The sequence below is a fragment of the Haemaphysalis longicornis genome, unplaced genomic scaffold (genome assembly GCF_048455015.1).
Source record: "Haemaphysalis longicornis isolate Haplotype H1 unplaced genomic scaffold, Haemaphysalis longicornis Haplotype H1 scaffold_1, whole genome shotgun sequence".
Taxonomy (NCBI): domain Eukaryota; kingdom Metazoa; phylum Arthropoda; class Arachnida; order Ixodida; family Ixodidae; genus Haemaphysalis; species Haemaphysalis longicornis.
In genome coordinates this window covers 226,084,962-226,102,474 of record NW_027526203.1, presented here as the reverse complement: position 1 = coordinate 226,102,474, position 17,513 = coordinate 226,084,962, and the positions used below count along the sequence as shown (strand labels likewise).

The window sequence follows — 17,513 nt, the reverse complement described above, 5'->3', positions numbered from 1 at the left end:
CTGTGCTCTGTGGTGGCAGACTTGGGGGCGGCCAGCTGGCAAAATGGTTGCGGCAGTGAAGAGAGCTTGCCTGTGTCGGCCCAGCTGAGACTGGTGCTCTGCTCTGCCTGTCTGTGTGCAGCATCGGGGCTCCATCTGCTCCGTCCACCTGTGCAATACGTGCGTGGACCCCGAGGTGCACATCCCCGACGCAATGGTGGATCTCGGCCACGCCGCTTCTGTCCTCACGGTACGTGCAGCTCTCTCGGCATTTGGTGGCCTACCTCCAGAGGGCATCTTTAAGGCACTGTTTCGGCAAGTGAGCCCAAGGGGCAGTGTGCAGCAAGTTTACCCAACGCTTTCATAATGTTAGCATGCCCCCATTGCTGCGGGCAGTATCATTGCCTGGGCAATTTGCTGTGCAATAAGACAATCAGTTTTTTGATGCATCGCTTGGAACTGATTTTACAGCTCGTTAAACTTTGGTGTTTGAAATGGGCACTCAGAATGGTTCCTTGCCACTGGTGCCACCAAGGTTTAATGAGCTGTAAAATTAGTTCCAAGTCAGGCATAAAAAAAACTGGTTGTCTTATTGCACTCGCCAGGGTTCATGGTGTTGGAAAATGTTAAGATTGCAGTTTTATGGCCAACACTGTTTTGTCCATTGTTCCTCCAAAAATGGTTAATTACCTCTAATTATCTTGGGAACTAATTTACCAACTAAAAAAAATAATGCCATATTTGAAATCAGTGGAGGGAAAGCAGCAAGGCTGACAAGTTTTACACAGAGTTTACTTAAAAAATAAAAAAGTTTTTTTAAGAGCAGTGTCCCCTTTAAATGGGGAAAGGCACGTGTGGGAGGTGCCTAAATTGTATTCTCAACAACGTTCTTGGGGCTGTTTCACTTCATTTGCTTTTTGTGCAGCAAAATTAAAGTCATCGTGTTTATTTGAGAAGCTCACGTTGCCCCCAGATGAAACAACTCCCAGTGCTTGGTACCACTGCTGTGGAAGGCACCATAAGGTGTCTTCGATTTTACTGCACTCGCTGCACTCATTCAGGTAGTGCAGCACTCGTCTCTTGGATTTTCGAGTGCAGCGCGCGGCGCCTGCACTTTTCTCTTCGATTTACCGACGGTGCAGAGAGTGCAGGATGAGTTCACGCTTTCCCTGCACCTCCCAGGGAGGAGGTGCAGAAGCAGACGACAAAAGTGCAGGACCGGTTCTGCAGTGGTGGCGCCTACGCTGAACTGGCTGAACTCATCCTGAACTCATGCAGAAAGTGCAGGCCAAATCGAAGAGACCTATAGTTTGGTGGAAGTAATGGTGCAGCTAACATCCACTGGCTGCCTAGCCGCCAAGACAAGTCTAGGCAGAGCTTCCTCTGTGGCTCAGGCACTGTACCGATGTGGTGGTGGGTGGCTGGTTTAGTGAGCGGTGCTGTCACTTCTTAACTAGTAGAGTGGTACCTGGTAGTGTAGCTGTTGGAGCTGGTGCGTTCCAAGTGTGAGAGAGAGAACACTCGTGCGTTCTCTCTCGTTGCATGGGCATCACTGTGCTGAGCTGTTGTGATCTTATAGTCAAGGAAGTGTCTTGTGCCTTGTCCACTGAATGCAGCAGGTACCTGCTCATGTGGGAGGGGGGGAGCAGTGTGCCACCCAGTGGAGGGTAGTCGCGTCTGTGGGAGGAAGGAGGCACACGCGTTTTGTATGCACGAAACTGTTCTGCGTTCTTACCAGGGAGGCATACGCCTCACTGGAAGGTGTGGCTGCCTGTTGCTTACCATGAGCAAGCCCTGGTTAACACTTTCTGTACCTTAGGAAAAGTGCCCTTTTTTTATGGGCACTTTTGTTGGGCTCAATAATATACAGGGCTCACTAAAGGGAAGTTCAATAGATATACTGTTTACTGGTATAGTTTTAGAGATGAAGGAAGGAGTCCCAATAGAAAATTAAATTTCTCAAAAACAAGTTTTTGGAAAACTTTAGAATACTTTTCACAGTTATGCTTATATCAAAAGAAAGCAGTTTTTGAAAAAACTAGGAATGTAGAAAGGTTTCCCACATGCAATAGCGATATGGTTTAAAACTTAAGCCAGAACTTCTGTAAGGACTGAAGTCCTTGCGTGAGTGGTTTGTGAATTTCAAAAAAAAATTACTTTCAGCTTTTTCAAGCCATAAGAAAAAGTCATTTTGGTCGGTTCCAGTAAAGTTTTCTTGAATGCAAGAATGCTCGGGCACAAAAACATAAAAGGCACATAAAAATGAAGCTAAATAGGGGGTACTTTGTATAATGTAGTTTTAGAAATAGGGAGTTGCAATGCAAAAAGTAATTTGTGAGACAAAATTCTTGGAAAACTTTAGAAAAAACTCCATGTATGTGTATATCTGTGAATGAAAACATTTTCAAAGCTTTTCCAAATATATACAAAGTCCTGTTACATGTAGTAGCAATCACCTACACAAAACAAAAAAACCAGTGGTAGGAAAGATTTTGCTCCAGCAGTTTGCCAGCTTCAAAAAAGTTCCTTCCATTCTTTCCAAACTCTGTTCTGGTAAGTTTTTAATGCTGTAAGTGTTGGACTGGGAAATGCCATATTTGCTCGCTTAATTGAACCCACTTTTTTTACTGAAAATTCAGCATGGATTAGGGGGAGGGTCCATTATGTGGGAAAAAATTGTAACATATTTTTAGAAGTTAAAATTTCATACAATACAGTTGCTAATAGAAGCACTGTCAGAGCCTTACCATTTTCGTAAAAACACATAGGTAATTATGTGATCAAATTTCTTTTTTACTCCCAGCATGCCAGTGGCCCCCTACTCACCATGGAGCTGTCCCCCTGATTGAAGTCGCTTGCGGCTTCACTTTGTTGTCGGCCTATAGCGCACCGTCTTCCGTGCCGTCGAGGCACTCCAAAATTGCTTTTCCAACACCGGGGAACTTCCCTTCTTTGGGCCCACAAAACACACGGCGATCCTTGTTTACCGCCCAAAAACCCCTTTTTCGCCCGTAGCATACACACACTGGGTCAACACTGAAGTGCCGCCCAGCCATGCGGTTTCCATGTGCATCAACGCATGCTCCACCGCCTTCAGTTTAAAGCCGGCTGTGTAGCTCATGTGCTGGCCCATCGTACGGCATGCACCAGGAGCACAAAAAAAGGTCAGAACACAGCTGAACAGCAAAAACACGGAGTAATGGCGAAGTCGTGGAACAGCAAGAGCAGAGGAGTGTGGAGTACGTTTAGCACTTTGTTCGCACACTGCCAGAACCAGTGGAGCAGCAAAAAACAGGGAAGGAGTGCGGAGTACGTTTTGTGCTTCATTCGCACACCGCAATGTTCTTATGGCACAGGAAGGTATGTTTTGCATTCAGCAGGTGGCGATCTACAAGCGCACAATTTTCTTGCCTTGTTTTCTCAGAACCATTGTTTCCCATGCAGTCAAGTGTTGCCCACAATATCTTAAGATGCACTGGTCGAGTTCGCATGCTTCTTTTGGCATCCAAGAGCTTATAAATTAGTGCTAATCTTGTTCTTGCTGCTATAAAGGTTAATGCACATTATTTTACAAAAATGGTATTTTGTGACCTGATGTTTGACGTGGTTATAGCTTTTGGTGTTACTTTGTGAAAATTTCTGCTGTGGTACAGTTGCACACCCTGGTGCCTTCCCGAGCAGAAGGGGTATTTTGTGCGTAGGCCACTAAAAATTTGGCCGCAAAGGAATACCTTGCCCTTCACCATCGTAGGCGAAGACTGAGTGCACATTCATGCTTGGCATAGGTTAAGCAAGCTACAAGATTGTCCTCGAGACCCATGGTTCCCCCTTAACAGTGCGGTTCGAGCACCCAGGAGGGAAGACCTGGGGAGAATGTGGCGAAGCTGCCCCCTCCTCCTTCGTCGTCGTCTTCGTCGTCGTCGTCGTCTTCTTCGTCTTCTTCGTGTTCTTCTTCTTCTTCTTCTTCTTCATCTTCTTCTTTTGGGAGGGGGGGCTAATTGTCTGCAAGGCTGGCAGAGGAGGCCACAGTGGCTTGCCTAACATTCCCATCTCGAAGGAGCTGAGGGCATTGGAAAGATTGTGCTGCCATGCATTCTGTCGGGTGGTGCCCAGTCTGTGCATTCTTAGATATGGTGATTGTCACGTGAACGGATGGTGAGGTTGTCTAGACCAGCTCAGAGAGATGGATGTAGGAAAACCGTTGACATGTTTGACAAAACACACATTTAATGCACACTTAGAAAAAACCTAAAGGAAACCACTTAAGAAATAAATTGTACACACCCAAGAACAATGAAACCTCAAACTCAATATACCGAAATACAATTCAAAGCAAACCCCAAAAGTATCTACAATACAGTCCTACACAGCTAGTTCATATCAGCTCATTACATCAAGTTCTAGTTAATGACTTTCCCTCCACAACTCCCTAGTTGCGTCCTATGACTGTCCCTAATGGACTGGCCTACCCGGTTGTCGGCGCTGACGTGTCGCACCCGTTGCGGGGCCACAACTCGGTCATAGCCGTCCTCGTCTCGCTTCGGTGCCGGCGTTTGATGCGCTCGGTCGTTCCTTGGATGGCGTGGGCTCTGCGCGTCCTGACGTTTCCTCTGTGGCTACCCCCTGGCAGCCGCTGCCGCTGGAGGTCCCGGTAGGCTTGGCACGAATGTAGCCCCTGACTCGTTTCTTGAAGCGCACGTGCTCCTCTACCGCCTCCTAGTTTCTTGCCTCTCGGTTTCCCCTATCTTTGCGCACCCCGCTTTTATCCCCTCTGGGCTCTCTCGTGGCACACTCGCATTGGCTCCTTGCCTTTCCCATGTCCATATATGGTCATCACGCCACTGGTCTCCTGCGCAGCGTTCTCTGATAGGATGACCAGTGTGCTGCCATATTTTACCATGATGCCTCTGGGTTTAGGCGCTGGCGTTCTCTCATTGGTGCGCTCCTGGCGCGCACTTCAAATAACCGTTCCCTTTTTTTTTTTTTTTTTTTTTTTTTTTTTTTTTTTTCCGGGAAGTTTTGATACATCCCCTCTCCGGGGGTGCCCTTGACACATGACAGTGATCAGGGGACAAAGCTTGGGAAAAAAACGTTGACATGAGCATTTGGTAGGGATGTCTTGAGAGTGGAGTGCTTGATTTCATGTCAAATGTGCTTGTTTGGCAGGACGAGGAGCTACCCGAGGAGCCAGAGGAGCCAGTGACACACGTCCTGGTGCCAGCCGAGAGTGCTCCGGCAGCCTCTGCCTCATCCTTGTCGAGTCCCACTGGATCTCCCTCGTTCTCAGCACCACTGCGGGGACGGCCAGCTAGCCCCCCCACGTCACATGCACCTCAGGTGGTGCCAATCCATGGGGCTAGCACGTCTGATGTTCTTGAACAGGGCGTGGGTGATATTGAACAGCGCCTGGGCGCCCTGCTGTGCTTGGAGAGGCAAGACCTTCCTGTGGAGCCGGAAGAGCCTGCTGCGGACCCACTGCAGGGTCCCATGCGGTTGCCGTCACCCAGACAACCTGTGTTTTCGCTTCTGCCCCTCACTTCGGGCAGTGACTTCCAGGGACCCCTGGATGCCCTGCATGCTTCGTTGACCCCTTCCGAGGGTTCCCTGGCCAGGGAGGAGGAGGAGCCTGAGGGGCACATCACGAGGCCGCCACTGCTGTCCCCGGAGCCCGTCATGCAGCCGTCAAGGGAAAAGGAGACATGCCCAGGGCCACTGCGGGGGATCCCCTCCACTGGCTCGGACAGCACGGAGGCGTGGCCCATTGTTCATGGTCCGCAAGCCACTGTCCAGAGCTGTGCTCCAGTGCGTGAATTCAGGGTGGGTGCAGAATCGCCGAGAAATGGGCTAGGAGAGTAAAACAATAGGAGAGTGAGACAACTGTTGGCGCATGCCTGGGGAAATGTAGCCCCTAGCCCAAATCCAATCCAACCCTCTGTGCTCGCTGTTAAAATGCGAGCAACTGGTCCAGGGCACTGCCTTTTGGCGGAAATTTCTGTGGGCTGCTTAGTGAGTGTGCTTCGGCTGTTTCAATGTTTCCCAATTACGTGGAGGCTCGTGTAGAAAATTTTATGGGTCACTTCCCCTGGAAACATTGGATTAGGGAGGGTGGTTGCATTGAACCCCGGGGGTGTTCTCTCGTGCGCGCAGGGATATCACGAGAATGTTGTTGCTAGGGGTATTTGTAACTGGAAATTTTCACTGCCCTACGTAAAATGTGTGCCCAGGAGGCACCCCTTGGACGCCACCCTTTTAGCCGGCAGTCCTCCCCATCGCCACCTGGATGGCCATCTCTGGAGCCTTCCTGGGGACCAGGGCCTTCCACAGGAGTGGTACAGCAGCCTCCGCCAGGCCTGTCCACACATGTGCCAGGGGACTTTGAACTGGGCGCCCGCCCCCGTGCTCTGCCCGTGCACCAGCAAGGATCAGATGCCCAGACTGCACAGCCCGCTTTGCCTTTACAGGAAGAGCAGGGGCAGGAGGCCACCAGTTGGCAGTAAGTGCACATACCTAGCCCCCCCTTTGTGTCTGTGGTATCGAGATGCCCTGCTAGACATCAATGCAGTGGAACCCCGATAATAAGACTTTCAAGGGACCGCGTGAAAGTGCCATATGACCGGGGTGTCGTATGATCGGGTACAGGTAAATGCTGCCCTAGCAGATGGTCTCACACGACAGGTAGGCTAAGAACTTATTTGAACTACTGTAGCGCATTCTCGCTTAATTCGTGACCCCTAACTGAAATTCCAAGTTTCTAAAAAGAAGCAATGCCTATTTTATGCCCCCGTCTCCCCCTCTTAGCCCACCTGTCGCATCAGACCATCTACTGGGGCGGGATTTGCCCGTACCCTGATCATGCGATATCTCGGTCGTACGATGCTTTCGCATGGTCCCTTGGAAGTCAAATTATCAGGGTTCCACTGTACGAGGCGGTGACGGAGGAAAAGGTATGAAAGAAAGAAACGAAGTGACATTGCGACTTTGAGGGACACTGATAAACAGAGATCAGGGCCCGCTTGCTCGAAGCCAAATAAGACGGTCTTATTCGCAGTCTAATCTTATTAGCAGTCTTATTCAGGGTCTTATGTTCCCTAGTCTATAAAACGCTTTCTGGAAACTTATAATACAGTGAATAAGACTCTAAATAAGAACGCAATAAGACTGTGAATAAGCCTGCTCTGAGCAGTCGTATTCACAGTCTTATGCTGACATGGTCGGTCATTTCACCATAAAGATCGACCTCCATACCGTGCAAAATGAGTGCAGTAGCCGTAGAAGTGGCGAACGATACCGAGCAGCGGCCGTTCGACCGTCTGCTTGGAACAAATAAATGCCTGTTCCGAGGAGATCGACGCTGTTGTAAACTCCATCTCTTGGGGAGAGAGGGTGGAAAGGGACACAACGCCGGCGCCGGAAGCCGCAAGGCCTAGTTACTTTGATGGGGCACCAATGGCTGCAACCAACCACTGTTTTCAACTTTCGCTGTGCGCTATGGGTGTGTGCTTGTTTTTCTCCCTCATGTCAAACAAAGATGGACAGAAATGATAGTCTGCGGCCTGATATTTGTCCCGAGCAGCCATCGGGCGGCCGAGCACGCGATGTGAATTTGTGATCGTCTGCTATGTCGGCTGTCACCACAGTAGCTGCAAAAAGGCGGCACGGAAAGGACGGAACAAATGTATTGTTTTATAAAATCATGCCCATTAACTCAGGAACAACGAATAGGCGTTTACAATAGAACTGCAATGTGACAACAAAATTACGCTCAACATCAAAACGCTAGCAGCCTGTAGTACCTCTGCCCGTGAGCGTCAAATAAAATTGCGTTTTCAACGAGAAGCTGCACATACTTCGCGTCTTTCCATCCTTCTCTTCCAAAGTGGCGGTTATGAAGCTTGATTGTTTGGGTTTGTACTTTGATTGCGCATTTTGCTTGAGCAATTGGGATCCGGAGGGGGCACGTAAAAGCAGCATGCGTAATAAATCGGGCAAAAGTTCTTTCAAATTCCCGCGCGCGCCACGGGCGAAGCAGCTGACCGATCGCCCCATCTTGGTCTTGTTTTGAAGCTTGTTTCTTTGTGCGTATTTTGCGACATCTCAAAATGGCGTCGCTTTAGTAGAACGACCGCCATTGCCAGTTTTCCGAAGGCGCCTTCTGGGACGCCGATTGGCTGCAGTGCGCGTGCGGTTTGAGTTCGTCGTCTGACGCCTCCCATTGGTCGGCGCGACTGCTACGTCAGTTTTTTTTTCTTTTGCCATCAAGGCGTCTGCTACCCGCATCTGACGGAGTCCGCTCTTCTGGCGCAGCGCTCGCTTAGAGTAGTTTTGCTAGAAATTTTCGCGGTTTCTTTGGATTCTTTCATCGCACACATTCGTGACTGATGCCAGGAGACGTACGTTTGAAGAGGACGACCCGTCATGCATACGGGAAGCGAAAGCGTCGTCCGCCCGCGTAGTGCGACTTCGGGCCACTCGACTCAGCCGGATGAAAATTGTTCGCCGCCTCGTATTGCTTCGCCTTTCCCATCGCCTGACCAACTACATCGGGAATCCAGACCTGTTCCAAGCACGTCTTGTCGAGCTGACACAAGGTATTACACGGCGGAGGAGATCGCCGCGCGTACGGAACACGCAGACGAGGTCAAGCGCGGCATGGAGACCAAGTCACCAACGCAGCGGAAATTCGACCTCTTTGAACTGGATCTGGCGCACTCGGAGGTACAATTCCGGCACAGATTTTGTGTTAGTGGATATGGCAATGCTGAAAGACCTTTTTGCGCACGTCGAGTGTGGGCTGGCGGCGCCGGATTTGAGACGGCTGACAGACAGTACAGACTCGCCGTGAGGCTCCAGGTGACGGGCTCAGTTTACGAACATGGTGTGGAGTGTTTTTCGTCACAAAGGACCGAAGAATCTGGCAACATCACTCCTTTTGCGGTAAACATAACGGCCTTGAAAAGTATTCAAAGCATCGGAAAGGGGGAGTCTGCTCTGTCGGATTTTTGTGCTGGGATGAACTTATCCCACAGAGGCTAGCCTACACCTCAAGACGTTCCAAGCACACTTGAAAAAGTGGTCCAGGTTTGCGAGGACACTGCAGCAGCCTTTGAAGCAGATAGCTAGTGTGTGTGTCGTCAAGGGCTTGTACAGGGACCTTGCTCAGCCGCCAAACAACATTGGTGTCATGTTTGATGGCATGTGGATGACCAGGGGACGATCGTCACACATTGGTGTGGTACAGCAGGCCTTCTACAACTTGCGAACCCCCCCCACCCACCCACTTAAAACTTCAGTGTTGCGAAATCAAAGCTCAGTGTTTTGACACAGGATCGCCCGAACGTTTCCTGCCATACTGCCATAGGCCAACAAAGCTTGCCCTTCGGCTACTTTTTTTTCCCAAAAAAACATCAAGTCGTTTGACCCCTGTATCCTCTCTGCCCTGCATTTGACCCCTGTATCCTCTCAAACTTCCTGCGCAAAAAGCACGACTAAAATAGCCTCACCAAAGAAAAAGAAAAAAAGAGGGCAGCGGAAGCAAGTTTCATCCCTCCCTCCTCCGCCGTACCCAATATTCTGGGTAACAAAGTGCAATGTAATGAATGATGCCAGTTTACAAAGGACTGTTGCAGTTTTCACAACGCCAGCGAGACGACACCAGATTTCACAACGCCAGCAAGACGCCAACCAATTTGAAGTCGATAAATTTTGCTGAATTCCTGATGGTGTACGTTGCTTGGCCTCTGGTATCTCCAGTTGTAGTTGACATTTTTGGAATCCAAAGACAGATTTGAGAATGGGAAGAACATGTCTTTGTTACAGAGAAATATTGCAGCTACACTACTGACCGTTCATTTCATAATACATGGCCAAACTTCAAATGCAGTTTTCTCAGTTTCATATTTTTGGTCGCTTACGTCAGCCTTACGCAGCTTTTTGGAAACTTCTTTTTGCTTCATAAGGTTAATCTTGGTACCGTTTTTTTTTTTTTTCAGTACAACCTGAGGCACCCGATGACATTCTTCGTATTTCTATTTAGGCCATGCATAATTAATGACTTGCAGTTATTTTGATGAGCCAAAATATTGAATACCGCCATCTTGTATACTTGACATATTTTTTTGGGGTGCCATGACTTTAGAGAAAAACGAAGAATGTCATCGGGTATGGGAACTCTCTGGATTCATGTCATAAAAAGCTACAAAACGCAATGCGAAAGTTCAATAAAGCTGCGTAAGAAATTACCTAATTACGGTTTAGACTTTGCATGATAACTTTCAAACTAACAGCAGCAGCTCAAATATAATTGCATATTTGAAATCTACAGAGAAAAATACTATCGTGTGCAAATTTTCTTAAGTTTTTACCCATAAATAAAAAAGTTAGTTTTAAGACCCTCGTCCCCCCTTAAAAGCACGACTCGTGTTGTGACAATGTGAGACAACGTCGCTGCTTTTTGTGTTAGCCCAGTGGGCTTCTCGAGCCCACGCTTCGAGCAGACGATCTTTGTGTATGACTTCGTTTACGTGGCCGAGGCCCGGCCGCGTGAGTTGGCCTACCAAGGATGGCGCAGTATTGTAACGCATTTGTGACAAGACCCAAATACGCCGTCTGATGATCAGCATTTCTTGAATTTATCCAATCATGGTTCAAAATAAACGCTTGCCCAATGCCGGCGACTGCAACAAGCAGTTTTGCAGCAAGTTTCCTGCTTTTCCTTAGGGGCCTCTCTCGTGCTCATCTAGGTACCTGCTGTTCCTATAGTCTTCAATAAGACCGTTCGGTAGCCTGGCCCGAGTGCTTTCGAGCAAGCGCACTAGTCTGAATCTTATTTGCGGTCTTATTGAAGTCCGTGGATAAGACTAGACTGTGAATAAGACTGCCAGTAAGAACGTGTGTTCGTGCAAGCGGGCCCAGGTGTGAAGGAGCAGTAAAGGCCGGAAAGAAGCGATGGTTGGGCGATGGGGAGGTTGAAACAACAAATGGGGAGAGAGAGAGAGCATCATTAAAGGGAGAAACATGGATAGAGCGGGCGAGGAAAGCGGGAGTTTGGTTCATCGCCGTGGGCTATTCTGTTTCTGTTTTCATGTTCGTTGGCTCGATGCTTTTGGTGGTCCGCCGGCCGGGACTTCAACTTCTCGTGGTTGGCACATTGGCCTTTCGCTGCCGCGTGGGGCCGTCAAAGGTTAAACTCCCAGCCGCCAATACCTGCCTTCTTGCTTGGGTCTGTTCAGCAAGTGGTCGGGCCCGCTGCGGGCCCAATCACATCAAGCAGCACATCTGGCAGCATCATAAAGGGGTTACAAATTAAAGGTCCAGTCAAGGCGGCATAAAAGTTGGGAAAAATGCCAATGCCAATTTATTCCCACCAGCATTTGTTTTTGTATGAAGTGGACCGCGTGCACCCGAGCATCGTATAATCAGGGTTTTTAATGCGTTGTTTCTGTGGGGAGTTTGCCGGGACCAGTGATCCATCGTCAGAAGCAGGTCGTCATAAAGCCAGGAGACGTATAATTGGAGTTCCGCTCTATCTTGGTGCCAATATTGCAGGAAATGATCCGTTTAAAATGGTCTCATTTTAATTAATAGCAATGCTGTTTAAGGGGGCACATGGGTCTTTGATCAAAAACTTTATTTTTACAGTTATTATGATAAAAATTGGGAGGCACATGTAGTTCCTCATTCTGATTGTAGATATAAAATTTGTTTTTGAGTAAAATGATTATATTCAAATTTATTTGGATTTTTATATTCAATTTTTTGACAGCCTTTGTAAAGAAACTGCTGGAGGGATGCAGCTAAACAGGGAACCAGTGAACTGTGCACAAATCAAAGAGTGCAATAAGACTAACATTATCGTTCTATCTGGTCTGTAGCAGAAGTTACGACCATTTGAGGTTTGGGCCTGGAAGGCAAAACCGGTTTTTCTGGTTGCCACCTTTCAAGCCCAAACTTCAAATGGTCGTAACTTCTGCTACAGACCAGATAGAACGATAATGTTAGTCTTATTGCACTCCTTGATTTGTGCACAGTTCACTGGTTCCCTGTTTAGCTGCATCCCTCCAGCAGTTTCTTTACAAAGGCTGTCAAAAAATTGAATATAAAAATCCAAATAAATTTGAATATAATCATTTTACTCAAAAACAAATTTTATATCTACAATCAGAATGAGAAACTACATCTACCCCCCAATTTTCATCATCATAACTGCAAAAATAAACTTTTTTTGTTTAAGACCAGTGAGCCCCCTTAAGGGGGGACATGGCTCTTAAAACAATTCCTTTTAATTTTTAAGTAAACTCTGTGAAACTTGTCAGTCTTGCTGCCTTTTTTCCACTGATTTCAAATATGCCATTATTTTTTGAGTCAGTCAAATAGTTGCCAAGATAATTAGAGATAATTGGTCATTTTTGGAGACACAAAGACAAGACAGTGTTAGCCGTAAAACTGTAATCTTTGTATTTTTTAATACTATGAACCCCATAAAACTGTAATTTTTATATTTTGCAATACTACGAACCCTGGTGAGTGCAATAAGAGAATCGGTTTTTCGATGCACCGCTTGGAACTAATTTTACGGCTCATTAAACTTCGGTGTTTGAAATGGGCATTAGAAATGGTTCCTTGCCACTGGTGCCACCAAGGTTTAAAGGGACACTGAAGTGATATGTAAACATTGCGGGATTACTTGCGCAAATTGTAGTCCGGAGTCCCCAGGCCATGTTTCGACCACTCTGGGCGCGTTTACGCGATTTTATTTAGTAGAAAAATTAATTCGAAAATGCTGTCCTCCTCTCTTTACGCTCGCCCATTTTCTGCGGCGTTTTCGTGTGACGTCAGGAGGGGGGGATAAGCTGGCAATTGGCTGCGCTACTGCACGGCTCCCCGGCCTTCAGACAGAGTCAGTCGGCCCAGCTTTCGTCCGCCGGCCGCCGACGGGTCATCACAATTCGTTCGCTCAGTTGAAACGAAGCCAGGACACGTTTGTGAATGGTAGAATTTGCCTTTCTTTACTTGGTTAGTTTGTACACTGTATCTAGCTCCAAGTCAAGGTCGCTTCACACAAGCGCACATGCAACGCTTCGCTGACTGGTATGCCAGTAGGAAAATATAAGGCCTCTTGAAGGCGGGAGAAGAGTCAGCGAAGTCAATATAGGTACTAAGGAAATAAAATCAACTGATATTTTTACCGTACAGCGTAAAACTAGGGTGCGGGAAGCACTTTTTTGCGCTGGGCGAACAAGCACAGCGGTCAGCAGCACGACTACGCATCTGCATGCGAACGCTTTTCCGTCTACGAAATGCAATTGCTAGACGTGAGCTATTGTGGAAACTCGGGCGACGCTTACTGCACGAGCGCAATACAACAAATAGTCACCTAAGCTGCCTGAAATGCCAAAACTAAATAAAAGTGTAAACTGGTTGTACAATATATACCCTATATTACCAGCGCCAGCGGAGTTGGCTCCGTGCCCGAGTGGTCTGGGTTGCTAGGTATGCCACCGCAATTATTTTGCAAGTCACGAGTTCGAATCCTTGTGGGTACATGCTTTTTTTTTTTTTTTTTTTTTTTTGTAAGTTATCTTTTTCGTTTTCCGCCGATGTTTTCTATATTGAGTTCACCTTTTTTTGGGCCGCAACGTTCATGGCTCCACGAACTAGTTCACAAAACGCGTGCAGGCTGGCACTGGCGCGCTAGCGAGTTCTCGTTGGCGTGCTGTTGCCATAAGCACCGACTGCTTGCAGGCAGTGGGCACAGGCCAGAATGAACAGACCCTTGGCCTGGTGCGAACGCGCTTTTTACGACACAGGCATGAGGGAGGCAAGCTCCAAATATGGGGGAAAAGCGCATGACATTTGGGCGTCTGCGGGTACGCGGAGGGCGTTCATGCACTGCGTAGGTTTCGGCTAGTGAATGCTACGATTCCAATCCGTCCTAGGAGGCTTATCTTTATGCATTTTTACAGCTGACAACATGGCAGATGCGCGGTACGATGATTACTGAGTTATTGAGAATGCCCATCCAACAATGCCAACGGTTGTGTTTTACGGAACCGGAACCGAAACCGAAACTTGTTTGGTTGCTCACCTTGGGCATCGTCCAATCACGGTGCCCGCTCCTCCTAACGTCACATCTTTAGTTGGTGCGGCCGCCGCAAACCGCGCATGGTAGTTTTTCTTCTTTCGCGCTTTGTAAAATAATTACCGATTTGTCAACCGAATAAACGATGAAAAGTGTGCTAATTTGAGCCAGTCTACGCAGTGCAAGCAAAAACGGGAGCTTGACAAATTCACTTCAGTGTACCTTTAATGAGCTGTAAACTTAGTTCCAAGCGGTGCATCAAAAAACCAATTCTTTTATTGCACTCACCAAAGTTCATAGTATTGGAAAATATAAAGATTACAGTTTTATGGCTAACACTGTTTTGTATATTGTTCCTCCAAAAATGACTAATTATTTCTAATTATCTTGGGAACTAATTACTGACTCAAAAAATAATGGCATAGTATTTGAAATCAGTGGAAAAAAAAGAGCAGCAAGACTGACAAGTGTCACAGAGTTTACTTAAAAATTAAAAGGAATTGTTTTAAGAGCCATGTCCCCCCTGCAGCTGGTGGTTGGGCGGGCGAACGTGTGCAGGAAAACTTCGCCAAGCAGTGGTGTCATCGTGTGCACTGGCGCCACAGCTTTGTCATAGTTTTGTCTCGCAGCGCTCGGGTGGGACTCGTGCTGCCACCTGCCACAGGCGGGATTCAACTGGAACAAGAACGGCTTTGGATACATGTCGCGGGGTGTGGCTCGCTCTATCTATCGCTTGTTGCAACGAGGGGTGCTGTTTTGGACGCTGTAAAGAGGAGAATTAATGTCAAAATGAAAGAACCCAAAAGCCAAGAAGTGGTAGTGTTAATCGGCGACCACACAAGCTGAACGGTGGCCACCAAACGGGTTGAAAAATTTGGAACAAACGCTCGTCCCGCTGCACTCTCTGCTACTCTTGGAGCTTCACTGCATAGCCAGTGGTGCTTGCGTACATTATGCATACTTTAATGACCGAGTGTTATTGCTCTTTGGGGGGCTAACAATGACACCATGCAGAAAACTTGACCGAGTCCTGAAGCAGAACCAGGGTTTCCCAGCATAACCATGCATAAACTTAGCCGAACCAAGAATGATCTAGGTGGGGCCGCAAGCTTCGTTGTTTGGCCAGTCTTCGCGCCACTAGTGCGAAGCTGCCCCAGTTTTTTTCTACGTGTCGTTATTTCTTGCTTGTTCTTGTTAAAGCATTGAAGCATAGAATGTATATACTAGCAGTGTATGTTGTCATTTTTGCGCTTGCATCTTTAGAATTTTCGGGCTATTTTCGCTGTTTATTCCTGCACGTGGACACAAACACTGTTGCAGTCGAATCCCGCTACAACGAAGTGCGCTTCTACGAAATTTCCGCTTCAACAAAATATTTCCAATTCCCTGTCAGCTAGCCATGGAAGTCAATGCAAAAAGTCCTCACCACAACGAACCATTTGTCTGGTTTGCTTTCGCTTCAACGAAATTTTCGCTGATTGGCGCTTGATTTGAACAATTATTTTACAATAAAATAAGCTTAACACTGGCTATCTGTAACTTTTTATACATTCAAGGCGCTCAGTTTCTCCGAAAACGTGCGCCGCATGCACACGCTACCGCCCATGAATGAAAACAAAACTAATAGATGGGATGCCATTGTTTGCTAGTAAGAACGATGTGGCTGGCTGTCTTTACAGGAGGCGCAGGCCCGGTTCGCCAAGCCGGAGCTACAGCCAATCCATATCCTGTTGAAATCATGCGAACGTGCTCTGCTGCTGGCGCGGCGCCGTCATGCATGCGTCGTGAGCAGCTGTCATTGCAGTTTTTCTTCTACAGCTCTCAAAGTCAAAAACAAAAATAATGGTTTCGTGTTTAGTCTTGAACCCGCATCATCCTATCTTAGTCACGAGCGCGCTGGTGATAAATGCAAGCGCGCGCGGCTTGCCTGCCAAGGTCAGTTGCAGCCGCGCCTAGTCTTAGGGGGAGGGGGGGAGGGAGGGAAGGGGGAGGGATTTTGACGGCCGAGCAGCTATCTGCAAGTAATCAGCTCGATAGATATGCCTTGTTATGAAGCAATACGTTAGGTGACTGCATTTCTTCAACCCTCCCACCTGTAACCGCTATTTACGTGCAGGTAAATGATACGTTTGTTATCCGAATAAACACTGCGCAATTGCGCATCAGTCGTTTTTCTAAACACTGCATTTTGCTGCCAATGATGCAGAAATATACGGGGCTATTTTTCTTGCCCTCCCGTGGTGTGTTGGGGCAGATTTCACCTCAACGAATTTCCGCTTCTACGAAATTTTTTGCTTGTCCCGTCAATTTCGTTGTAGCGGAATTAGACTGTATTTCAACAGGGAGAACTTCACACATTTCAGCAACTCAGGAGTTCTTTGTGTGCAGAATGGAGTCAAAAGGTTTAGGGTCAAAGGCGTAGCAGCCATTGAATGACGTATTTTTGTTCCCAAAACAGGGGTCTTCCCCTCATCCAGCCGGAACCAGGGCTTGGCACCCTCTACCCCCGACATGCAGTCAAGCTGTAAGTCAAGTTATTTTCTCTTTCTTCTGGAAGCATTTGCAGCCTTTTTGTTACTTTTAGTTATGTAGCTGTCATGGGCCTTTATTCTTATGGTGCTGCTGGCAACGTTAACATAATGAAGTTTTAATGATGACCCGTGTGAACTTACGTATGCGCATGCGTGTTCGAAATGAGTGCCAACCAAAACGGCACTAGTGGGTACTTATCACTGTCGACATATCAGGGCAACCATAGCCAAATGTTTGTGCAAGCAAAGCCTCAAAGCTTGTGCGGCCTGCGGCAACACCAAAATAACGAAGACAATCTAACCGTAGTTTATCTCATTGCTCAGAATGAAGGCACCTATTGTATGTGGGGTATGTGTATGCACGCACACACACACACACAAAAAGAATTAGTACATGCTGGAGGCAATTTTATCCTTCCGGTGGGGTGTGTTATTTGTAAGGCATGAAGGTCAGATGCATTCCGTATGAGGGGCCTCGCGGGGCCTTAAGGGGGGACGCAGGTCTTAGAATGGTCAAAAATGGCCGCAATATCGATTTTGAGAAAATCCAATTTTTGGAATTATTGTACCTTCAAGCACCTGCCTTCAAAATATCAACGCGAAATTCCACCGGGAAATACTCTAAAATTATGTTTTGAAATGCCTCGGGGCCACGAAATGCTCCGAATTGGGCAAAAGTTGCTTCAAATTCCCGCGCGCCCCGCGGGCGAAGCAGCCGAGCGATCGCCGCCATCTTGGTCTTGTTTTGAAGCTTGTTTCTTTGTGCGCATTTTGCGATATCTCAAAATGGCGTCGCTTGAGTAGAACGACCACCCTTGCCAGTTTTCCGAAGGCACCTTCTCGGCCGCCGATTGGCTAGAGTGGGCGCGCGCGGTTTGAGTTCGCCATACGACCCCTCCCATTGGTCGGTACGACTGCTGTCATGG

The 17,513-nt window shown here is 47.6% G+C and overlaps 1 protein-coding gene across 2 annotated transcripts in view; it reads left to right on the top strand.

The window, feature by feature from the left end:
• LOC144142455 (uncharacterized) overlaps window positions 1-17,513 on the top strand; it is a 180,974-nt gene that overhangs the window by 118,130 nt on the left and 45,331 nt on the right. For both annotated transcript variants that reach the window (XM_077674001.1, XM_077673991.1), the window contains 4 exons: window positions 122-229; window positions 5,146-5,796; window positions 6,204-6,472; window positions 16,515-16,580. In XM_077674001.1, coding sequence (XP_077530127.1) covers window positions 122-229; window positions 5,146-5,796; window positions 6,204-6,472; window positions 16,515-16,580 — 1,094 coding nt within the window. The remainder of the gene's footprint in view (window positions 1-121; window positions 230-5,145; window positions 5,797-6,203; window positions 6,473-16,514; window positions 16,581-17,513) is intronic.